Source organism: Vanacampus margaritifer, chromosome 6, assembly GCF_051991255.1.
Source record: "Vanacampus margaritifer isolate UIUO_Vmar chromosome 6, RoL_Vmar_1.0, whole genome shotgun sequence".
Classification (NCBI taxonomy): Eukaryota; Metazoa; Chordata; class Actinopteri; order Syngnathiformes; family Syngnathidae; genus Vanacampus; species Vanacampus margaritifer.
Window position 1 is genome coordinate 8245129 of NC_135437.1, and position 25901 is coordinate 8271029.

General features: G+C 39.8%; 1 protein-coding gene across 6 annotated transcripts; it reads left to right on the top strand.

Moving 5' to 3' along the window:
* Positions 1-38: 38 nt before the first annotated feature.
* LOC144054011 (uncharacterized) lies at positions 39-25875 on the top strand. 6 transcript variants are annotated; one of them, XM_077569018.1, is made up of 16 exons: positions 39-54; positions 11033-11155; positions 11399-11507; positions 12669-14351; positions 14475-14560; positions 14702-14741; positions 14849-14929; positions 15264-15371; positions 15456-15565; positions 16981-17029; positions 18502-18622; positions 19407-19501; positions 19665-19730; positions 21196-21295; positions 21768-21920; positions 23206-25875. In XM_077569018.1, the coding sequence occupies exons 4-16, from the start codon at positions 14286-14288 to the stop codon at positions 24420-24422; spliced, it is 2292 nt and encodes a 763-aa protein (XP_077425144.1). In that variant the 5' UTR covers positions 39-54; positions 11033-11155; positions 11399-11507; positions 12669-14285; the 3' UTR covers positions 24423-25875. The 6 variants fall into 6 exon arrangements, with proteins under 6 accessions (XP_077425144.1, XP_077425142.1, XP_077425146.1 ...); XM_077569016.1 differs by lacking the exon at positions 39-54 and adding an exon at positions 3864-4160; XM_077569020.1 differs by lacking the exon at positions 39-54 and adding an exon at positions 3864-4160 and having other exon boundaries at positions 14284-14351.
* Positions 25876-25901: the final 26 nt, after the last annotated feature.

A 25901-nucleotide genomic window follows, 5' to 3' on the forward strand; every position in this document is an offset into this window, starting at 1 on the left:
AAGCTACCCTTGGAATTTCGTGAGCAGAAAATTACGTATATGAAAGACATGAAGGTGAGAATTCTACATACGAATATGCATATGAAGTTAGAAGAGAGAGCTGTTCAAAGAAAGATGCATGAGAAAGCTGTGTAATTAAATACATTGTGAAAATATATTTTTCCCACTTGAGAGTATTTTGGCCACCACAAAAGCCTTGGTTTAATTTTGTCATTTTAGTTTTCATCATGTTATTTATCTATATTGTACATCACAAACAAGCCATAATCAATTATTGCGTGGTTAAAAATGATATATTTTATAACTGAAGTGCTGCAACTTGAAAGGAGCTCTGAGTGTGAGTCCTCTGTTTTTCTGCCATGATAGATAGGAACATCTGGATCATTCATGGGAGTTGTGCAGCACAGATGCAGCCATGATCACGTCACCTTTTTGCATACGAAAGCAATCTCTGAAAGTTATTTAATCAAATTGATGCAATTGATTTCTCCTATTCACAAATATTTGCCTGGCTGGCCTCTGCAGTTATTCTCGTGTCTAGTATGACACGCTCCCAAATTATCTGTGCTCCCTTTCACTAACAGGGGCCATAATGGAAATAAGCCTATGGTTTTATTGTGTTTTTATCCCTTTGGCAGCAGCTGTGTCGTTGTATGTTTGGAAATGCTTTGTTTGTTGTCAATAAATATTTCAATCAATCAATCAGTACTAAACTGAAGTTAAACCTGCCTCGTTGCAGGATTAAAAAAAAAAATCTATTTAGTCCAAAAGTAGCTCTTATCCGCACTCTTGCAAATGGCTTTCCTTAAAATAGAACAGGCTAATTTTATGACTTTTATAAGATACATCTGTGCAAGTGACTTGAAATTAAGCCAGCTCAAAGAGCATATTAGTCTGAGACAAGTCCTAAGCATTTTCTGTGAAACCGGGCCATAGTGTTAAAGCAAGGAGCTCTTTTTGAGTGGGTTAAGGATTTAGGTTTAGAGGTTTGCATCACATCAACAGCGTGGTCCGCTGAAGTCTCCCCACACCGGAAGGTTGGGTGCCTTATAACATTGAATGCGGAAGTGCTGCGTGCATACAGTCCATACTAAGAGCCTAAGAGCTGTATATGTCTAATCTGTACGTATACGTATATTTATACAGTAGTCTGCTCGCAAGATGGGAGGAGTAAAATGGCCGCCATGTGGCTTCAATGGCTTGCACGGGCGTGTATGGGCTATGGCTATCCAGTAATAGATACAGATCCATAGATATCTATAAAGACTAGATGTCTTGCAGCACAGAATCCAACGTCGGCACGGAGCGGCCATCTTGTCACATGCAGGCAGTCTGGTCAGCTGTATTGACTGTGAAGGAAGTTAAGTGAATCGTTGTGAGATATAGTCTTAAAAGTGAAACATTCACTCACCCTTACCTTTCAGCAATAAAAGTCTAAATAAATATGATACAGAACAATGTATTATTCACAGATTAATTAATTTCAATACGTTTTTTCTTTCGTAAATAAAATAAACATGTTGGACATGTGTGCATCTTTATATATGCAAGTACATAGTTACAAAATGACACAGGACAGGGATGTATTTATTTACAAGTCTGTACTATTATTTATTTATTTATCTTTAATGGCTACCCGAAGGTGGCTGGGATGGACACACCTGACCGACCCTTGTGAGGTAAGCTTTTGAGAAAAAGGCGTTTTACACAAGCTGGAAGACACACATGTTTTCAAGCCTCTTCCCACAAACCCAACTGGCCCCAAACGCCGTTTTTCACTGGTCACGATAACTAACACACACATTCCATGTGTCCAAATTCATAAGTCTGGGTCCTCAGCCCGAATTTGTTGGCTGTATGGCGTCCCGCACGCACAGACTACACATAAAAGGACTGTCAGTCAATGCGCTACCGACAAGCAGCATTGACGATCCATTAATATGTATGTCCGTGCGTGCTGTCGAGTCGTGCCGGGTTGTGACGTCATGCAGCCGACAAATTCAGCCACCGGAGGACAGTTCAATAGTTTGGTTGTTAGCGCCAAAACAAACTGTTAAACTAATGACAACCGCCTTGAGTCATCCTCCGAAGGCCGAATTTGTCGACCATATGATGTAATCCCGGCGCTACCTGATCACCCACAGATTTACATATGGACTGTCAATGCTGCTTGTTGGTAGCGCATTGAAGTCATTGTGAAATATCCTCATACGGTTGACAAACAATTGTATTTGTCTTATTTCACGGGTGCTAAACACATGAAGAGTGTTGAAAGAAATATGCAGTCTCTGCAAATCACACTCAGCAAATCGGTCCGTGTTAAATTTGCAGTGTTCAATCAAATATGCAGTAAGCAGTGTTATTGTAACACTATTAGGATAAAAAGTTGCACTGTCAGAGTAACCAGAATAGCACTACCTTGAGTGTTAAATTGACCATACTCTCATTTCCGGTGGAGGAAAAGCTTAGCAATTTTCCAGCGCGCTGTCGACATTTCAATAGCGATACATCCAGTTGTTGTTGGGGTGGCGTCATCTCTTGACCCTGAGAGTGTGGATTCGATCCCAGGCCAGTATGACTATGTCAAAGTATCCTTGAGCAAGACACTGAACCGGACCTCTTGTTGCTTCAGATGCCGTGTCATCAGTAGTCAAAATGTAAAGTGCTTTGAGGGCCTCATAGGAGGAAAAATGCTATATAAATGAAGTACCATTTACCAGATTTAAAGTGTAGTTTAAGTTAAATTTTCAACACTGACACTCGAGCAATACACTCATAAGTGTTTAAACACCAGAATTAAGTGTAGTTTTGGCAGAATTAAATGTTTAACACTGACACATGTATAGAGTACTTTTAACACTACTCATTGTTTACCAATGTAGATTTTGAACATTATACAGTGTTGGAGTAACACTGGTTAAGTGTGAAAAAAGAAACACTTTAAAAAGTGTCAGATTTACACTCATTGGTGTGGACACATATAAACACTTTTCTAACGTTAGATTTAAAACACTCAAGTGTTAATCGAACACTAGCGATTTTGTAGGGAATTATTATTATTATCATTATCTATCCATTTTCTTAACCGCTTAGTCCTCACAAGGGTCGTGGGGGGCACTAGAGCCTATCCCAGCTGGCTTCAGGCAGTGGGTGGGGTACACCCTGAACTGGTTGCCAGCCAATTCAGGGCACAGAGAGACAAAGAACCATCCACAATCACACCCAGGGACAATTTAGAGTGTTCAATTAACCTGACATGCATGTCTTTTGAAATGTAGGAGGAAACCGGAGCACCCGCAGAAAACCCACGCAAGCACGGGGAGAACGTGCTAACCAGTCAACCACCGTGCCGCCTTATTATTATTATTATTATATGTCATTAGTAAAAATAGTTACTTTGCCTGGTAATTAGTTACTTTTATTATGAAGTCATTCAATTACTAACTCAGTTACTTTTTTAAGCAAGTAATGAGTAACTGTCGATAACTAATTACTTTTTTTAAAGTAACCTTCCCAACACTGTTCCATTAGCTGTGAACGATGCCGGAAGTTAACTTAACTTCCGGTTTTGAGGTGGTTGTTAGAGAAACTGTGACTTCCCACGTGATCCGACGGCGAAAAACTAATATGTGAATAGAACACATTACAATATACAAAAGTGAAAATAAAAACAAATAAATAAATGTATGGATTATAGGTATGTTACCATTTTGGCCCAGCTCAGAAGAACTACTGTTAAATACAGGATGACGATGGAGGGTGTAGATTAGCGTGAACAAGCTGCGTTGAGCCGGAAGTGAACTCGCATCATATCAAACATGTACCAAACCGCTGTGTTGGAGGCGAGCGCGCCCCCGCCCGCTCTTGTCGAGCGCGCGCGTACTTCCCAACTGTCACGAAAGAGCCGCCGCGTGCCTCACAGCTGCTGCCTGCCAGCCAGCTTGTTTGTGGCATGTTCAGATGACTTGACTAAGCAGTGTAGGGGAATTAAGTCCGACCATAGCTTCGATTTGGAGACTGCAGCAAACAGGCGTTTTTTGTGTGTGTAAGCATACTAAAAAGTGACATGAGCTGCTGCGGTGGACGGCGAAGGAGAGAATGAAAATAGTGGATTTTGTTTCCACTCCTTGGTACAGCGCAGAAGAGAACCCACTCCAAAGGTAAGCAGAGGCGCCGGAGTAAACGTTAGCGTTCTAACTGTAAATTGGAATCATTTTGTTTACTAAATATGTAATAGCAAGACTGCTAATGGCAATATTTGGATAGCCAGTTAGTTACTGTCGTGGATGTCCTCGACCAGCTTTATACACCTTTTCGTTTGTAAATAAACCGAACCAGACAAGGAGTTTGAGTTCGTAACGCGTGTCAGTTGTAATGCTCCGATGAAACCCTCCCATAAGGATGTGTACAGTTGAGTAAATTCACCATCCCTTTAAAAACACACAATTAAACGCTAAGATTAGAGGTCCGTTCATTTTCTTCGTGAGGCACTGTCAAATCGGACGTTCCCAGGACTTGAATTGCAAGCAAACGTCACTGCCACTACTGTATTACCTACACTATCTATTTACATTAAGATCGTAGAGAAGTAAGTAAGAAAGTGCTTAATGATATGCATACAGGAGCTGTGTGTACATGAATGTGTTTTCCCAGTCAGTTTGTAAAACAGTGTGTGTACTGATAACCGTTTTTGCACTGACCACAAATGCTTCAGCATTAGAATTAGGCTAGTGGCTGGTTTTGCTGTGCTATGTCATCCATGCTGAGACCTCTTTAGAACGTTAACTGGGCGTCTAACTGGTTCATATAGGGGGAGGGGGCAGGACACAGACAATTTGAATGGGAAATCTCTTGTAGCACAGCGCTCATCCTCCATCCCACGCCAGATGTCATTGTTTATTTTGTGTGTTTTTGTCTTCAGTGTGATGTAGCAGATGTGGACGTTGCTATTTGTAGGTATATCCTGGCCTGTACTGTAAAATTACATGGAGACGCAATGTTTTATAAATCACAAGCGTGACAGAAGGCAAAAAGATGAGTAGTCCTGCAACATTGGTCAACATCTGATTTGCTATCATGGACTATAAGGCAATAATTAAAGTGATAGTTTAACATTTCTAATTTAATTGTCACACAACTACACAAATAATTAAAACTACTCTAATTTTGATGAAGTGTGAGTGGTAAAATGTTGCGGATGGTGACTAAATTTAACAGTCAGTAATCCAGAGGACTGTAATCCATGATGAACATTCCATTCTTCTATTATTTATAAAGTTAAAATACTGCTTTGGCCAAAGATGGTTCCGACATCGGAGCTCAGTTTCTGGTCAATCATCAAGCTTTCCTCTTCTAAGCCATCACTACCTTACTTTCCGTGGTGGCATTACATAAAAGAAAAAAGGAGAAGATAAAAGCAGAAGGAGACGCAAACTACACTTGAAGTTAACCTTTATTTGAATTCACCACAGGTTATGCTAAAGTCTTTCACGTTATGCCTACATCTTGCATGATGGCAGTTCCACCTCTGAGTTTTGGTTACTTTCCAAACCATATGACCTATAGGGTGTTTGATTTGTCACATTCCATTGTACTGTTCATACAGTTGTGCTGTTGGTCTCGACATTGATTTTGATGAAGACGTAGGAAAAAACTCAGTCATTATCCATAGTGAGGATTGGAGGATTTGTTGTAGTTGCCAAGGTGCAATTTACCTTGTGTGCGATGAGTAACTCAAATCAATGTTTGGCTGAATCAAATTTCGTTAGAATGACAAACTAATCACAGGATCACAGTACATGTCATCCTGTCATTAACATCTACGGTTGATGCTATTTTCAGTTCACTGATCATGTTTGAATCCTGTAAGTCATTCCTGCTCTGCACAGAAAGCCACCCCGTACATCTCATCACACAATAATGGTGATAATCAGCACATTTTAGGTATTGATGTCCGGGATCAATAACTGTTTTGCATTTAATACAAAGCAATTAGCCAGTGAACAGCTTTGAACAGCTTTATTGATTTGAAAAGAGAAGATTATCGTGTGAATATAATTCACATCATAAAGATAAACTGTTACAATTGTATGACATCACAGTAATAAAAAAAGAAAATAAGTAATCCTTACACAATTTGATATTTGCCCTTACGGGTAAAACACAAAATTGATTACATGACCACTCACACTTAATCATCAGAACAATGGAATCACAGCTCTGCTGAAGATGTAGTAACATTGTAAAAAAAAAAAAAAAGAATTAACAAGAGTAGGCCTATTTTTAGCTACTTGTGTCACATTGGGATGAACAAGCTGTGCTGTGGGCATGCTTCCACTTTAATTGGATACAACTTTCCTCGGCAACGAAACACCACAGGATAATGTAACTATAAACGAGTCCAAATGAAAACTATCATTTGAAATTCAACTTTTCTCTATAAAAAAATGGGTCCCATCCGTATCATGATATCCAAAATAACTGTTTGTATAAATGCCATATTACGCTACCTTGGAAATTCCCCGAGTGATTGTTTCCACTCTTATTTTTGTTTCTGCTCGGGAATACATCATGTTTGAGGGTCATGTTGAAATTGCGAAAGGAATGTCCCTTCCTGTCGATCGTACCATAATACTCTTAATGCGCTTGCAATCACTGAACATGAAAACCCTAAAATAAATCATCACCAGTGCAGCAAATGCTTTTGACTTTACACCAGCTGATGGTGGAAGTGGTTGAATTCATTTAAACTAGGTAACATTGTCTGACTATGGTTCCCTAGCTACGTGAATTATTTAGTCTGTTTGGCATGGCAAGACAATCCAGCATGTGGTACATTTGCAAGATTCCAGTGATATTCCAAGAGTGAGACACTTTCTCATTTTTCTTTTTCCTTTCTATGGCCTGGGATTGCTTTAGAAAGATTGGCTGGTCGACAAGGATATTTTTGACATGGACTTATATTTTCATTACACTGGTCATTAAAATTGTAGATGATAGCTTTTTGTTCAGTTTTTTTTTTTTTGTCATGATGACTGCATCATTTCCAGGAAGATGCTTCAATTATGAGAAACTGACTCCTTGAGTATGATCTTGTGGTTATATTTTTAAGAATAATGTTCCCTTGACATTCCTGCCCCTGTCATACCACCCCTCTAAAATATTCTCAGAGTCTGGGAAACAACTGGCTGGCCAGCCGTTCCAGTATCTATAAGTTAGTGTGGTCATTGTTATATTTAGACAGTGCACCCCCTCCCCAAGGTAATGATAGGGAAGCAAGGACAGGACCACAGGGTGTTCTGGCCTAACACACATGTCGACTGAAGTGAAAGAGCCCACCCTGAGTCTCACCAAATAAACCTTAATATGTGGAAATTGTTGGGTGGGTTCTGGGTGGTGTTGGTGAGTCTGTGCTTGCTGTGTTATCAGCTTTGGAAGAACGATAAGGCCTCTGCCACAGTGGTGGCTTTTGCTCATTTAGGGACCACAAGCTATTCTGGGCCTTTTTCTTTTTCCACTGTCACCCTCTGGATGGGTCACACAATGCTTGTGTTGCTACTATTTTAAATACAATAACAGAAATCTTCTTGCCATAAAAAGAGATGGAGGCAAATGAGGCTCAGACTTGGGTTTTTCCTGTGTACAAAATTCAAAGGCGGCCACCTTCACCTTATTTGCTCCCCACCTCCAGCCTAAGTGACTGATAATGGATGAATGCTTTAACATGATAATAGTCATATTCTTATTTGAACGATAATTTTTATTATTGAAACATGGTATTATTATATGTTGCCTGTAAAAAATGAAAGCGAGTTAGTTGAATTTACAGAATACATGCACGTCATGGCACATGGATAAGGGTTGTTCGATACCACCTTTTTTTCGACCGATACACAACTCTTGAGTAGTCACCGCTACTGATACCAAATGCCGATACCACTAGTAAATAAAATGCCCCACACATAATTGACTGATGATTTTAAAGAAAGACGTATACATCCCAGTATATTATTTTTCCTTAATATTGTATGAAGTTAATGGCAACTTTGTATTCATATAATTTCAAATTTCTTGTTCTTGATCATGAAACAGTCGCAGGAGGGCGGCCGATTATGGTATCGGTAACCGCCGTGAGTACCGATACCTTAAAATAAGACTGGTATTGGCACCGAAACCGATTTATCACCATCTTGTCCTTAATTTTTACTACCTCAAGACATTTGTGCTCACTTTTGTTTCTGGTATTGATTAAAATCAGCTGTAACCTCTAACTATGTGGGACCTCAGAACTAATCCTGTGTAAATTACAGCCAGGTCACGTTTGCCACCGCATTGTTGTGAACGTCTGCATAACAAAATGTGTTTTGGAGGTACATATTCTGAATGACTAAACAATGTTTCAAATTAGAAAAGTTGTCAAAAGCATGAATGAGGACACCTTGTAGTTTCCATCACTTCATTAATAGCGAGCAAAACAATTAGTTTGTTGTAATTTTTGTATTACTATTATTGTATTTTTGTTTCACTTTGATTCTCGCGCTATCGCTGTCAGCGCCCCAACCCCCCCCCCCCCCCATACTCTCAATGCATTGTGATCTATATCAATCAGTTGAGTGACCATCTATATTCGTTACTCTTCAAAGTGTATTGTGGGTAATTATGAGTGCGCTACATTTTTTTTTCCTTTTGGACATTCGGACTCCATTACAAAATGCCGTGACCCCTTCATAGTGCACTATAATGGGAGTAGTGTGCACATTCGGACACAGCCTCAGACTAATAATTTGAGACAATACTGTGATCATGTATTATCTACATTGTGGCTATACCTGCATCTTTACTGCCATTTTCCAATGAAAATCATGTGTGGACTTTTTTAGGGCTATGTTTGGGGGCATATGTTGCACGTTGTAAATCAGTAGTTCGCCAGAAGTGTCAATAGTTTAGCTTCAGACAGAACTGGTCCCATTTTATTTTTGGCTTACAGCCGAGTGAACAACACCGTCAAGACAAAAGCCTTCGGGCATGATAAGACCAGATGGCGATGACTCTTTCATTCTGTCCTACAAAACGAATGTAGCTTTTTTGTGACTAATCAAGAGCTTTTGTTGTGAAGAATGTGGCGTATCTCTGAAAATACCCTCAAACCCAACCTTCAAATGAGTAGCCCTGTTGTAATAGAGATACAAATCCATTATGTGCTGGAGCTAATGCGCTCAAACCAAAGCAAGTCTGCACAAGTGTGGTTAATGCCTTACTAGTGTTTGGATGACCACTGAGGATTGAATAATCATCCCATGGCAAAAAGGTCTTCTCGGGTCTTCCAGTTACTTTACAAATGCCAGACTCTTAATCTAAGATTTTCCATTTTCTCCAATGTAATCCTCTGTTGTAAATCCCGAATGAGCTCAAGTTTGATTATAGACACAAAAATAGATGAACGGCGGGATGAAGGAAATGGAGAAAGCTGCAATGATTACTTACATTTTGGATTAGTAAATAGACATTTTTGTGTTTACAAACTAAGATGGTGCACATTGACTTTGTATACAGATTAGGGTCACTGCCTTTTTTTTTTGGAGCCTGCCCTTTGCTAGGATGCAACAAAATAGTTCCATTGATTTATACAGATGAATTGAGTCTGATGCAAAATGGTGCACAGCATTACATTACAACAGACCAGCAAATGGTGTCGTCATCTATAGGAAGTTGAGGTACATCCAGATACACTCAAGACTCATCCAGCAACAACACTTAATCAGATAATCAATCATTATTTACCCCCAGCCGATTAAAGAGAAAGCAACCCCATTTGTTTCTTTACAATAATATATTATTTATGCAGTCTCAGTCTTAACAAGATATTGTGATAAATATTGTGTTTGTGGAATGTGTACAGTTTAAAGCAGTAAAATCCATCATTTTTATCCATCTCAGCGGGGCGGCCATTTTGCCGCTTGCTGTCGACTGAAAATGACATGACAGTTGCTCAGGGTTTAAGGTAACGGCCAAACACGGCACAGCTTGCGGACATCACATGACCAAACTCGGAAAACAGGTAAGCCGTGATTGGTCGTTGCCAGTCCTGAGCAACTGTGTTGTCATTTTGACAGCAAGTGACAAAAGGATATGGATCAAAATGGGTGGATTTTTTCAAATTTAAAATTCCACAAAAACAACATTAATCAGAATGCTGTGTTTAGACTAGTGTGGACGCATACAACATATTATTGTAAATGCAACTTTTGGATCCCCTTCAAAGACATTTTGACAAACGCCGGCCCCAAACATTTGCTCTGAGCTCCACTGAAAGTTTTGCTGATTTTTATTCTTTTCTTTTTTTTTGGAGGACATCTGACCACATGTGTCTAAACAACACTACAAATAATCCAGAATTCATAATACTTTGCAAACGGTTTACCGTTGCAAATTCATGAACTGAGAACAAGTTTGAGTTGGAACTTTATGTCATAACAGGACATGATGTCACTCAGGCCTCTGTTTCAAAGTCTTGTGTCCTTTAAGCAACCAGGTTATCACTATTTAGTCAACAGAACTGTTGTTGCTTAGATACTCATGGTACTTTATTTTCTTCTCTTTTTTTCTAGCCCACCTAACCACTTCCTCACAACTCCCCCCCCCCACACTTTCTGTTGACACACGCATACAATTTTTAAAATGCTTTTTTGTGAAAGTTGCCACTTGTTTGTATTTGTGTGCTATTTAAAAATGCATTTCGATAATGCACTACCAACAACAAGTAGCCGCAGTACAACTCCAGGTGATGATGATGATGATGATGAGCTTCCACTCAGTGACCTTCTGGTGTGCTTAGTCTGTTTTCTGTAGCTTCCTACTGTCTGACACAATGTTCCCAAAACATAAAAGTTAGTCTTAAGTCTTTCTTAATTTACCTTGACATTTCAACATCTCAAGAAAGATAAGTGTCTCAGCTGTACAGGCAACATAACAAAAGTGAAAATGAGAATTGATACTTCATTCAGCTAAAGGTTTTGTTCCAAACTCTTTGCAGTTCTTGTTCAACCTGTTGTTGAAGGAGTGGCAGTCACTGGCTTCCTTTTCTTCCTGACCCCTACACAATACTATCTGTCTTCAGAAGACTCAACACAGGAAGTAAGCAGCTTGAACCTATAAGGTGAAGCAAAACAGCCCTAGGACACAATTACTTACCGTTGATTATGGTTTCAAATCATCTTGTTTAGAAATGGATCTGATGTTGTCAGGTTATTCTTACAAATCAGGTTATTCTTACAAATCCTGCTATTTGTGTGGCGGTATGTAAATTGTGAATTTAAAAAAACAAACCAAAAAACCACTGACAGTTAAGCCTTATGTGCACTGTAGCATTTGTGTTTCACAGCTTAATCTGTCTTCACAGATCATTTAAGGAACAAGAAATACATGGGAACTTCCAAGGTGAAAGATATACATTCCAGAATGATTTAGACAGTATTTTCCCATAGGAAATAATGGAAAAGAAAAAAAATGTAAGTCCACACCACAGTCAAAAAAAATCTATCATTGATTGTTTTTTAATTGTACAGGAAATGTTTTGAATGACTAATGTACTAATATTCTAAACTTGTTAACACAGTAAGACAAATTGCCTTTGATAACAAGTGTCAGCTAGCACATCTTTTGGCGGCTATTTTGCTAGCAGCTAAATGTCTGTGGTTTGGGGTCCGAATCTAACCTGCGACCTTCCTGTTTAGCATTTATTTGTGTGTTCTCTTTGTGCTAGTATATTTTTTTTCTGCAGAACTGCAGTCTGCTGCTTTATGCCACATTCCAAAAACATAGGGTCATAAAAGACTGTAAATTGTCCGTAGGTGTAAATGTAAGTGTATACAATGCCTCTTGTCCAAAGTTAGCTGGCATAAAGTCCAGCACACCCACAACAAGCACTATAGAAAATAGATACATGTCTCAGTATCTATAGCTTCCCTACACTCAGACCACCCTGTTGCTCTCAATAGCCATCAGTTGTCTCGGGCAGTATGGCTCTAATAAGTGATCCGTGACACTCGTCTTAATTCAAAGTCTGTGCATCCTTGGTGTTTGTTCTGGTGCTTTTATTTGGCATTTTGCTTTATTATCACAAAAAGCCAAAGAAAAAGCTAAATATGCAGAGAAGAATTCATCTTGATTCTGGTTGCACTAAACTCAAATGAGGTATGATGCGGTCTCACGAGATTTGTGAGTTGAAGTAAGGCACGATATGCTGGCAGCATATATGATGACATTTGCCCCTTTTAGAAGTGCACGTAGCCAAAATGTTCTGTTTTAGAATTGTGGCGATACCACCGAGAAAATGGGCAAAAATATTTACTGTATTTTATAAATATTCAAGATTTTCCCTACATAAAAGAACTGTTAACTGACTCACTGTAAACCATGTTTAGTACAAGTTGAGCACATGCAGGAACTTGCAGAGCTCACCATTTCCATCCTGTAGCCCAGGGCTGAGCAAACTTTTGTGCTCAAAGGTCGCATTTGACTTTTAAAACAAATAAGCCAGGTTAGTTGTAGATGAGGTAAATGAAAAGAAAACCTTCTGTGAAAAATAGGTTAGTTTATTTTGACAAATAAATAATAATTCAAATTCACATAAAAAAAACATCCTTTTGTTTTTTTTTTGCTTTTTTCAGGTTTACAGGTGAGCTGAATCCTATCCCATCTGACCCTGAGTGAGAGGCTGGGTGCACTCCAAATAGTTGCCAGCCATTTGCAGGCACAAGCAGGCAAACAACCAAACTCACATTCACACTCCTGGACAATTTATTAAAGACCAAGCATGTTTTTTGAAACGTGGGTGGAAGCCACACAAGCATGAAAACTCTGCACAGAAGGAAATTGGAGTCGATTTTAAACCCCAAACTTCACAACTGTGAGGCCGACATGCTAACACTATACACCGTGCTGCTGATAAGGTTTACTTTATACAATCTAAAAAAAAAAAGTTAAATATGTGTAAAAGTATTTTACTTTTAAGAAAAAAAATATCACAATTTAATGTAACAAATAATTACATAAAAATAAATGATTTAGTTAATTTGATTATTTAAGAAATATTAAATTAAAGAATTAAAAAAAATGTAAAAAGAAGAAATATATTTAAACTAAACAACAACAAAAAAGAACAAAAGTCTAAATACACCAAATATACTGAAGGACACTTGATAATGTAAATGTGCTGAATTACGGAACGACCCCCAGGCCATACTTGGACCGCCCCTATTCTAGTCGGCCTGTTAGTCTTTCAGCAAATGCTTAATGGTAGAACTTTTGAAGAGCTTACTCAGCTCTACACAGCGACAAAGTTGATGACGTACACAAACAAAAAAGGAAAATCAACAAGAGAAAATAGCCCTGCCACCGACTGGCAAGAAAGGGAGAGTTGTTTGACGGAAAGCACAGAACAGCGAAATACATCTGTTGAGTGGTCTTGTTAAGAGGGTCAGCTGTTCTGTACAGCCGAGAATTCTGTGGCCGTTCAAACCACTGCACCCACACATTATTTCAACATTTATAGTTATTTATTTATTTGGTCTTTCTTCATTCTAAATTTGCTTTTCTTATCCTTCCTTTGATCCAAATTAGTGGTGACTGATAGTGACAAGCTAGTTTCTAAGGGTTCTTTTGCACTCAATCAGTGTACTCAAGTCTAAGCTATACGTTTTCAATACACACTTTTTAATTGATGAAACATTGTGTCGCAGGAAGTGCATTCTTCATAGACACAAGTAAAAAGGTCTTTGTGTGTTTGGCAGGTGTGTTGACACCTGTTCCAAGACAACATGCCACTCTAATTGCCTGAGGTCTTAGCACATGCTCGTAAACATCAGTGAAAGTCTTGTACTTGTAGTGTCCCTTGTAGTTTAGTTCCAGATAGTAGATTTATGTTTTTTTTTTATATATATATACTGTATATATATGCAGGCGTTGGAAATGAAGGTTCAGCCACTTCTCTTTGTTGACATGTAACTGTTTCTTTAGTCTGTAGGTTTGTTGATAAGAAGGTAAATGGTATTTTTTGGTATCCAAATGCTTCTTGTGCCGATAACAGGCAAAAACCCTTCGGGGATTAAGGACTGTAGAAATATTGCCACATAATGACTTTATAGAGCGTAGCAAAAAAAAAAAAAGACTAGACCAACTCTTTCCATTCTACAAAACATTTGTGTTATCAGGAATGTCATGATGTAAAGTAGAATGTTATTTTCTGCTACAAAAGTAAGCTCTCGATACCTTTTCTTTTTGTAGCCATGAAGAAAGACATAGACACCCTGATAGCAGAGGAACGTGCTGACATCATTTCCAAATATGACAAGGTGAGAGAATTAAAAACGCACACCATCACAGAAACTGCTGCAGTAGCGCTTTCCTTGTCAGCCTAACCCATGATTTCAGTCACAACGTTTTCTCTTCATGTTTATGACATGTTTTTGTTTCAGGGCAGACAAGAGGGCGTCCGTATTGACCCTTGGGAGGATGCTGACTACAGCATCTATAAGGTGACGGACCGCTTCGGCTTCCTGCAGTAAGTTCACCAGCTCTAAGGGATGATATTTTTTTCCTTTGACCATCATTGCTGTTTTTCTACCAGCATTTCTTGTTAATTGAATTCATGCCACATATGGTTTACTTTGTAATGTTCTATATATCGCAATCTTTGTTTTAGTGAGAAAGAGTTACCGACACCCAGTATGCTTGAAGAAAAGGTATTCATTTAAACTCATCTTAACCATTATGATTGCATTTTGCCCCAGCATATACCACTATCTATATGTCCTGGCATTTATGCATTGTCTGTATTTTCCTTCCCCAGCAAAAGCAGCAGGAGATTGATCGTGTGGAAAAGTGGCTAAAGATGGTGAAGAACTGGAGCAAGTATAAGAATAGCGACAAGGTGCGTTCTCCCTCTTGCGTTGGACATGACCTTCATTTTATTAGGTTGTTCGTAGGCACTCAACTTGATTACAGCTTTTTTCAGCTACTCTTGGTGCAAACTGTGAACACACTTTAAAATTTTTTTTTTATAACATACTGCCATGAGTGTTAGTGATGAATAAAACATGTATAATCAGTTAATCTCACTTTATTTATTTAATTTTTATTTACTTGTCAGTTGATTCATTTTTGTCTCATTGTCTACTTAATTTAATTGTCCTGGACTTTCCATTTAAGCCACCATCTCCTCTCACAAATTAGTATGTCATTGTTTTGTGCCTTATGTGTTTCAGTTGGTGAAGCGTGTTTATAAAGGCATCCCCCTCCAGCTAAGAGGCCAGGCCTGGGCCTTACTTTTGGACATAGACAAGGTTAAAAAAGACAATGAGGGAAAATACGAGGTGTGACTCATACTAGATCTGTCATGCATTAGCTGCCACCAGCATTTCCCATGATTTTAGTTTTGTGCGTTTTCATTTTTTCAGAAAATGAAGCTGCAGGCTCGCAACTTCTCCACAGAGATCAAACAGATTGACTTGGATGTCAACAGAACCTTCCGCAACCACATCATGTTCATGGACCGATTTGGAGTCAAGTGAGTCGTCTCTAACGAGGTTCTGAGGAACATCTGTCGAAAGACATTTGATAATTGTGTGAAGTTACATAAAGGAAGTGACTGAGCTAAAAGTTTGCATCGCAAATGTCTTGGGTTGTTGTCTTTTTCTGTGTATGGGACCATCCAGAGTTCTTGTTTGAGTGTCTTGTCACATCACAAGTTCAGGTTTGTTCATGCTAGTGTCCGGTCGGGCGTGACCTTTGGGTTGAATGTGTGTTGGGAGGTCCTCAACACACACACAAGGGCACACAGACTAAATCACTAGTTTCCTCCTCTTTCTATTTTATTAGCCTTCCTGTCAGTGCACGAAGCCCCACCGGAAATGGAATCGATTCAAAAATGTGCAGACATCAAGTGCTCGTATAGAACATTCACATCGACAATGAGCTTGATATAAGATAGATCTGATAGAAAACATAACACTTAAGATTTCAAAATGTTGTGTGAGCATGTGTCAGTGTTCTCCCCACCAAAGAGAGCAAAACACAGTCCCATCCGGCTTTGTTGCCCACTCTTTCCCTTCAAATCAACAGCTGCACCCCCCACACACACACGTGCGCGTCAACACCGGGCCACTATTTAAAGCTCCTTTCCTGTCTCAGTTGGTGTCTGTAAAACGTATATTCTGTAGGGGGCTGGTGGGGGGAGACATCCTCTGTTGTCCACATTGCCTTTGTTAACACCACATGCGCACCCGCATGGCAGGCTTTATGTCTTGAACTGTATAGAACAATCGACAGAATGCATTGATTCTTTTACGCAATGGGTTTGAGTTAGTGTGGTAACAGCTTGTAAGAAAGAACATCTAGACTGACTGACTGATGTATTGATACATTGACTGATTCGGTCCCCTCTGGGCTCTTTTCACCTGAATGGGGAACTAAAGAAACGGACTACAAGAGGAAGTTCTCCCTTATAATAGTTGCCTCATATATGCTATAACTATAACTGTATTTACTGTATATTCTTATATGATAAAAATAGTATATATAAAGGGATAACAATGTCAAATTGTAGTTACTAACCCTATTCCTGACCAGAAAAAAAGGCCTTAAATATTACAGAAATGCTGGCTCAAATGTTGGTGAATTCACTTCATGAAACGCCAAGCGCATTCATGATGCCACTCTGTCTCTTTTCATTTGTATGTAATGACATTTAATGTAATCTAATACATTTGTTAAAGCCAAAGATTGTCAGCCTCCCTCCCTAAAGTGTTCCTTCCAGCTATTTTAATGTGTTAATGTGCTGGCTGGTGGGGTTCATTTGGGGATATGGTCATTTCATCATGATTTAATAGACTCCAGAAAAACTAGGGGTGGTACTTCAGCTTCTCTAATTGTAAACCAGTCATATTTTCATAATAACTGTTTGTTTCTATGTTCCCTTTTCAGGCAACAGGCTCTCTTTCATGTACTAACAGCCTACTCTGTCTACAACACGGTAAGATGTGGGTTGATTAGCCTGCGCATACACAAGTGCATGACATAACATAATGCAGTCTCGTGTGCATTGCATCAGACCTTTGAAAAAGAAAACACCTTGGTGGTCCTGCAGTTGAAGTAAGTCGCTCATTACCAGGATTTGCAATTAAATACAAAAAATGTTATTACAAACAACTTGTGTATTGCAAAAAAAGAAAAGAAAAAAGGAACAGTCACTGCCGAGCCAGCCCTTGTTGTCAAATTGGTGATCTTTTGGTGCAATACTTCATTTATGGGTTTGACTTGAAAGTAAGTAAAAATAATGGAACAATCAATTGAATATGCATAATTATCATTACTAAATGTGCATTGTGTAATGACAAGCACTCGCCCCTTTCCCTGCTCCACATGTCAATGCAAATGAAGCAATTGGCACAATAGTTATCCAATCTGCTCTTGGTTGATTACACACCTGTAGAAACATGCTTTAAAAAGATTTACAGTATATGTATTTTCAAAATCTTAGAAACAGGTGTCGGTGCTTAGGTTTAATATTGTAATTCTTTGCATGGAGGCTATTAAGTGTCACTGTATAATTTCAATATATGCTGTATTGCTATTATCCTGTTTTTAGACTAGCGAGGGCACATATTATTGTAAAGGATTTTTTGGGGTTGACTTTCCCTTTCAGGATTTTAATCACATCGACCTAACAACAGTATGATATTGTAAACATTTAATAAATAAATACAATTAAAGACAATTGAATGACTTACTGACACAGATTGCATTCATTTGGAATGGGTTGAAATGTTGGCATGTTTTTCCTTTGCTTACATGTCAGTGCTCACATGTTGGCAGTTCCTGTGTGGAAGAGGTGTTGGAGCCATAGGAAATGGGCATGTGCTAATTCCCTTTTCCCCTTTTCCCTCCACTCACAAACTGCTCAATAGAAACTGGGTCAGTGGGAGAGCATGAGAGTAAAAATGGGAGGAAGGGTGCTGTTGGTGATGGTGGTGGTTGTGGGTCAGAGGGGGTTTGTCCTTTCGCCTATGTGACAGCAGAGAAGAATGTTAAGAATGTAGTGTAACCTCGGTGTAATCGCATCGACGTTTATCCTTTCAAGGGTACTGAGAATGGGCAATTCCTATGCCCAAATATGGATATGGGCAGTTTGTTCATCCTACTCACTGTGGCTTCAAGATTGTAGAAATTCAAGATGAAGACATGACAATTCTGAAAGTGTACATTTGACGTCAGTAAATATTTAAACAACATTGGTGTAAATGTTTATCAATTGCCGCAGGCGTACAGGAGGTCTGTGTGGTCTAAGTGCAAAAAAGGAGAGAGAAAAAACGACACAAATCCACATCAGACATTCAGTACACTCTTAAACCCTCGTCTCCAGCCCTTTGCGTGCTGTGATAAATTATGAATTATTCCTCTTAATTTGCCAGTAGAGTTGACGCGTCTCCTCTGCCCTGTTCCCAGGAGGTGAGCTACTGCCAGGGGATGAGTCAGATCGCTGCCATCTTGCTCATGTACCTGAACGAGGAGGACGCCTTCTGGGCTTTGTCTCAGCTCCTCACCAACAGCAAGCATGCCATGCATGGTGAGACAACACAAGTTGCAGGCTGAGTCAGAACGGAAAAATGACACCAACATTTTCATATAGACAATGTGCGTCTGAACAATTGAAATGCAGTATTTTTCAGCTAAAACCTATATCGGATGCAGTTGAGTACAACTTCTGACCCAGCATACATATACAGTAGTAAATGTCATTCTAGCTAGATTTTGATGACGTTTTTTTCTGCACAAGCGTCTTCTGTACTTATCCTCACAGTTGAGCTAAAGCCTATTACGGCTGACTTAGACCAATATGAAGAGGTATAACTTGTCTAGTCTAAACACGGTATTCTGGTTAATATGGCTTTAGCAGAATATGAGTTAAGCAGCAATATCCAGCACTTTACCTGTATCAGAAGGCGGCCATTTTGCCACTTGCTGTTGAGTGGAAATGACATCACAGTTGCTCAGGTCTCAGGTAACAACCAATCACAGCTCAGCTTCAGAAAAACGAGGTGAGCTGTGATTGGTCGTTGCCTGTAATATGTTCCCCCCCAAAAATAAAATAAAATAAAAAGCAAGCGGCAAAATGGCCGTTCCCTGAGATGGATAATAACAAGTAGATCTTGCTGCTTTATTCATATTACACAAGCGTAATATTAATCAGAAAGTGAGGTCACATATAACATATTATTGTCAAGAAATGTTTAAGGTTGACTTCCCCTTTAATATTATAATCCTAACCCTCAGCGCAGTTAGTGTAAAACCATTATTGTTTAATTTGAAACATCTATGGTCTGCTGATGTGCGTTTTTCCACTGCACCAGGTTTCTTTATTCCGGGATTTCCCAAACTGCAGCGTTTCCAGGCCCACCATGAGCGGATACTGTCCAAAATGCTGCCGAAACTGAGGAAGCACCTGGTGAGTGACAGCTCATTCACATCAGTCCTCTCTTTCGCTCGTTCTCTTGAGGACTGAAGGATGTCTTACAAGGTCCTGCGCCAGTGCTTTCATTTTTCAGGGTGACATTTGTAGCATCAAAATCGGATTCAGCCTTTTCCTCATGAACTCTCCTACTTCACAGGACAAGGAGCAGATGTCATGCGGGGTTTACACCACCAAGTGGTTCCTCCAGTGCTTTATTGACAGAGTGAGTGTTTGCTTTCATTTCCATTCCGTACATTTTCCTATAAAGCTTGTTCTGTGCACGATCGCAGGGGTGCTTTAGCCCCGTGGTCACCCTAGGACCCACAGTTGCGACCCACTTTATTAGAAGTTAAGTCATTTGGGGGGGGGGGCGGGGGTAATATAGTCATTAAAACACATTTATGGTGTTTTATATGGCCTTTAAAATGAGTTTGATGTACCGCGATAAACAAATTGCTAGCCATGACGTCCACCAAGCAGAGGCAGAGTTTCACTGTTTGTTTACAGAGTAAACTCGTCACAATAGCACAAGGAAGTAACATTCCTTGTCCCTTTCCTAATATATTCCGGATGGGAACTTCATCAATGGCAAAAAAAAAAAACAAAACAGAATATTAATACATTCATGCCCCCTTGATTTTCCTCAGCTCTTATACAGTGCCTTGCGAAAGTAGCCTCCCTTGAATTTTGCTATAGTTCAGGCTTCAAACATAAAGATATAACATTGGGAAAAAAATGTTTGCGGGGGGGGGGGGGGGGGGGGCATAATTGTAAAGTAGAATGGAATTCAAAGGATATTTTCAACTTTTTTTTCTTACAAATACTGTAAATAGCAGAAAGATGCGAGTGAAATTATTCACCCCCTTTTCTCTCAGTGCAGCCAACTGATTCCACAGGTTCTCCGATGATTTCGGAATAATCCAATGTTGACCTCGATGATTGATGATCATGATGATAATAAAGATTTTTCTACAAAGTATTACCTTTCAGTGGGTGGGTGGTCTTGAGATAATTTAACGTCTGTCAACGTTTAATGTCCTACTTTTAGTTCTATTGTATAAATTCTGTTCCACTTACTGACTGTGTCCTACTTGGTGTTGATTCTTAAAAAAATATCAAATTCTAGTGGTAATATTAATTATCCATATACATAAATATACAATAGAAATAGGAATAAGCGGTACAGTGGATGGATAGATATAGTGTTTCCCACACCATGTTAATACTTGGGCGGGCCACCCAAGTAAACTGGCCACCACCCAAGTAGATTTCAAGAAAATGCAATAAGAAAGTGTCGCAACCAGATATACCGCATGTAACATTAGTTCGCCGTCACTCACATGTGGATCATGAAGTTAGAGGAGACGCAAGTAGCAGGACTAAGAACCCCCCCCAAAAAAAAAAAAAAAAAACTCCCCCCGGAGTCCACCCACCCAAGTGGATTTCAAATCTATGGAAAACACTGATTTCAAATAAAAATAATATAATAAAATAATAAATTGTAATCCCAATTCTCCTTTCATAAGGCGCTGTAAATATAAACCAACAGTTGTTTTTTTTTGAAAATTGGCAAATTTTTGTATTTTATTGATGAACTATCTGGGAATAAACAAGTCATAGCCATCTCTTATTACATCACATGTTACTGTCATTTTTAAGGATCACTGTGCTGTCTTGTTACATAACAGAGCCCCTTCACCCTCACACTGCGCTTGTGGGACATCTATATTTTGGAGGGGGAGAAGATGCTGACTGCCATGGCTTACACAACCCTCAAGTTACACAAGAGTGAGTATGAGACCCGTTGGCTGGTCTGCCTGCCGTGCCTCGGCTCTGTACATGTTGGATCTCAAACATGGCTGCTGTTGCTAAACGGCCGTGTGCAGCGTTCTAGTTGGCTGCCTCCTTGCCGGATGGCTTACATAATGCAAGTGGTTGCTGTGGAGAAGAATGGAAGGCTGACTTTTCATTGGTTGCTTCTGCAGTTTGAGCATCACTTTGACACGGTGGATACTTAGACAAGCCTGTTCTGGAATTAGCACCTTGAACAACATCATGAATTGTAACTCTGTAGCAATTGTTGTGAACCTTGTTGGAGGTATTGAACCACGTGGCCAATTCTTTTTTTTTTTTGCTTTAGTGTGCCATGCCAAGTGTTGTGGACTGAAACTGGCTCCTGCGCCTTGACATCTGTGCTCTATATTGTTTACGTTATAGCCACTTGAATGAAATGTCATCTCTCTTCTTTGTGTCCAATCAGAGCGTTTGCTGAAGTGTCAGTTGGAGGACCTGAGGGAGTTTCTTCAGGAGCAGCTGGCTGCTTCGTTCCTGCTTCCCGACGACGTCGTGGTGGAGCAACTACAGGCTGCCATGTCTGAGCTACGCAGTAAAAAGTTGGACCAACCTCCTCCCGGTACAGTCTTTCACCACATTGTATTGATATATAGTGAAAAGAAGATACGTTTTTTTTTTCATGCCGATACGGATTATCAGTAGTCAAGGAGACCGATAACCGATATTTCAAGATGATATTTCATTGCAGTAAAATTGAAAATATAGGTGTCCAAATAAAAAATAAAAAAGTCGATATTCATTGGCAGTAAAAGAGAGAATATTAACTCATTCACTGCCATTGAAGGCTATTGACGTCAAAAATTAATTTGAACTATTTATATTAGTTTAACATTTTTTTCCACTTTTGTTATTGTACATTTAGAACAGATATCAAATTTAGGATTAATCGTGAGTTAAGTATTGAAGTCATGCGATTAATTACAATTAAAAATTAGGAGCGTCAGGCGATTAAATTCGTAATTAATTGCATGATTTTACGAGTTAACTCACGAATAATCAAACTTTTCATCAAATTTTATATCTGTTCTAAATGTAAAATAAAAAAAATTCTAGGTTTTCATACTCTTGTTAACAAGAGTGGATTTTTTTTTAAACTACTGTAATAGAAATAGTTCAAATGAATTTTTGACGTCTCTAACCGAAAGAGTTAACGTTAGAAAAAAAAAATTCTTCTTTCTTTTAATTTTAAACATATAAAGAATTGACAGTTTTGTTTAAAAAATTATAAAAAAAAAATTGCAGGGAGCTTCCAGAGTCATCAGCATATGTTAAGTTAAATTAAAAACTAAGTAAATAGTTCCCTAAAGTTTTCTATCGTAAATAAAGTTTTCCGAAATTGCTATATAATTTCTTAATTTTATTTTTTATTTTCTTATTTTGGAAAATAAAAAGTGTAGGGAGTTCCCAGTGTCAGCTTCCTTTTTTCTACAGTTGAAATTTAAATAAATCCATAAATGAAAAGTTCCCTTTATCTCACTGAGTGGCAAATGCATGCGAATGTAGCTAATGTGTTGTTGTTTTTTTGTCAGGGTTTGTAAAAGGTTTCAAAAGAGTAAGAAAGTAAAGAAAAGTAAAAACTGTCTGAACATCTCACAAATCCTGATGAAAACCTTAAATTTGCTATGTTCGCAAGCATTCACCTCTCATTGATATAAAAAATATCGGTATCGATCTATCCCTATATAGTGTTTACCATAATCAGTGCAGACTGGTAAGGAGTAATCACTTAAAATGCCCCCCGCCCCACACACACACCAGAGAGGAATTTTTCATTAATATTAGATTCATATTTTTTGGGGCCATTACATACAAATGTATTTATTCATTTATGTATTTGTTTGTAGCAAAGTCAGAGGAGCTACCAAAGAAGCCCCTCGGTCAAGAGAGGCCGATTCTTCTGCTCCCTCTTCAGCCTACCTCACCTCTCGAGGTCAAAAGTGATCTGCAGCCCCTCAGCCAGCCTAATAAGGAGAGCGTCACCTCGCAGCACATCAAGCCTCAGGACTCAAAAAGCCCCAGCAGGTCCAGCACACCCTCGTTGCGACCGCCCGACCCAGCTGCGTTGCCCACCAAAGCGATACCATCTCCCATGATGCCTTGCAGAGCGCCTCCATTACCTCCCAAGCCAGTAAAAGCCTTTGAGGTCAATGATGCCGGAGATGTGAAGGAAAGTGACCCTGAAAAAGCACAAGGAGAGAAACTTTGTGCAGCACCAGACGCTCAGGAGGAGACGATGGATTGGCCCCCACCTTATCAAGCCCCGTCTCTGGATGATCTTGGCGTGCATACAGAGATGTTGGACCTGCCCGATCTGCCACCTCCTCCGTTGTTTGACTCGGAAGAGGAGCAGAAAGTCAGTCCGCTGGCCCCTCCCCCATCGGTGGCAACATTTCCGTCACCTCCCAAAGTGCCACCCAAGTCGCATGTGACCCCACCCCGCGGCTTTACGGCATCTTCCCCCAGGCTACCTCCCCCCAAGCCCACCAAATTCCCCGTGTCCCTGTACGTGCCGGCATCTTCGGCTGACAGGCGACCTTCCAACACCTCCCAGTACGACAACCTGTCCGAAGCGGACGACGACGTTCGCTGCCTGGAGAGGTTGCTGGGCTCCACCCCCGAGGAGGTTCCTTTGGACAGAGACTACGACCCCGCCTGTTATCTGCTGCCTCCGCCTCCCATCTTCATCCCCCCGCCACCGTCCCCGCTGCCGCCTTTATACTGCGCTCTCCCCAGTTTGCCTCAGGAGCCGGAATATGAAGGAGAGGACCGCTGGGTGGAGGACTCCATCATCATCCCCCCGCCCCCGCCCAGCTTTGCCGACAGACTCTCTCCCCAGCGGTGTCACCTCGCCACCTCGCCCAGCGCTTACTCCAAGCCGTTCGCTCGGGGCCCCAGGGACCGGGCCGCCTTCCCGGCGCCACTCTTGTACACCGGGTCTCCCCCGGGCAACCCCAGGCTCTCGGGACAGTCCACATTGGGGGTGCCCGAGGTTCGATCCAGCCCAGACTTTTGCAGGATGCCCCCTATTGGACAGCAGCTGCCAAAGTCCGTCACCTTTTGAAGTGGAATTCACATATTGACTATCTGATCATTTGAGTTAAAAGGCCAGTATATTTCCTGTGTGTCTCCATGGCAAGCTCTTATCATATCATACTAGTGCACTTAAGTTTCCATGCACTACTCCATTCTTTATCCTCACTCGTAAAACAATTCAGCCCATTATAGTAGAATGACCGTCTTACTAGTGATTTTCACTAAATAACATTTCTGCACACTAGTAGAACAACTAGGGTGCATTTGTAGAACAATTGTCTTACTGATGTCACTATAATAATACTATTAGCACACAGTTGTAGCTTGTGCACAGTTTTGCCTCACTAGTAACGTGGTTCTACTAGTGCGCCGCCACGTTCGTTCTACACGTACCAAAATATACCGATTTTTGTAGCACATTTTAAAAGACAAAAGTTGACACCAAAGTGCTGTACAAGACAAAAATCAAGTGTGCAGTAATGTAATACAGTAGTGGAGAATAATGTTTCTATTAAGAATTAGCGTTGTATTGAGAACAGAGCATTAGTGTATGGACAATTCAGTGCACTAGTGGGATGCTCAAACTGCTTAGCATAGCGGCTTGAGGGAGGCTTTTTTTTTTTTTTTTTTTACTGTTTTGGTTTTACCACATTTCTCCGACAGAACCTTTTTCACAAGGTCTTTTCTAATTGTCATTTTGTACTTAAAACTGCTGTTTTGTTGTCATTTCATACCATATCAAATAGGCATAAATAAATGAAGCCACCATTGCTTCATGTACAGTTATGTTCAATGTTGGTCTCAAAGCTCACATTTGGTCCTTCGGTTCCCTGGAAGCCTTTCGCTGAACAGTAAGCTGGCTCACAACTTTTCTTTTTAATGTCAAAAAGTAGAATCTTGAGGTTAAAGCTCAACGACAGAGTTTGTGTAAACACCAGAAAGGAAGTTATGGTGCAACAAGTTCATTTTTTAGGTAGCACTGGTTACTCTGCTTTTACGATTTGTTGTCATTTTATTGGTTACCAGTGTTAGCTTTTTCTTTAATAGTCCCACATTGTAAGCCTTAGAAGACCAAAACATGTCATGCTAATTTGAGAAGTAGAAAATGATCACATATGAACAACATCGCCCTCTAGTGGTATTGTTTTTGACTGTTATAACCTGTAATATGTTCATGATTGACGCTTTGACAAGACGACATGCCATGTGGGCATATTTTTCTATATGAAGGCATTTCAAAGACCCTTGTGAGAATATGAAGACATATTTAATATATTTTATTCATACGCTGTCTGAGGTTAGGTCACTTTAATGTTGGAATGGCTCGGTGTAAATGTTCTGGAGAAATGGAAGATAAGCCATATAGATCAAAGCAAAACCCTCTATCGGGAATGATGCTAAATTCCACATAATATATACTGTACTGTACATTATTGCTGTAAATGTTGTATTGTCTGATAAACGAAGACTATCAAAAAAGATGTCCCACAGGCAAACGCTATCTTTT

Excerpts from the sequence above, each read along its gene's own strand:
- LOC144054011 (XM_077569018.1), top strand. The coding sequence starts at position 14,286 with ATGAAGAAAGACATAGACACCCTGATAGCAGAGGAACGTGCTGACATC. Across the intron at positions 14,352-14,474 it reads TCATTTCCAAATATGACAAG|GGCAGACAAGAGGGCGTCCG; the intron begins GTGAGAGAATTA and ends TTTTTGTTTCAG. Across the intron at positions 19,502-19,664 it reads CGAAACTGAGGAAGCACCTG|GACAAGGAGCAGATGTCATG; the intron begins GTGAGTGACAGC and ends CCTACTTCACAG.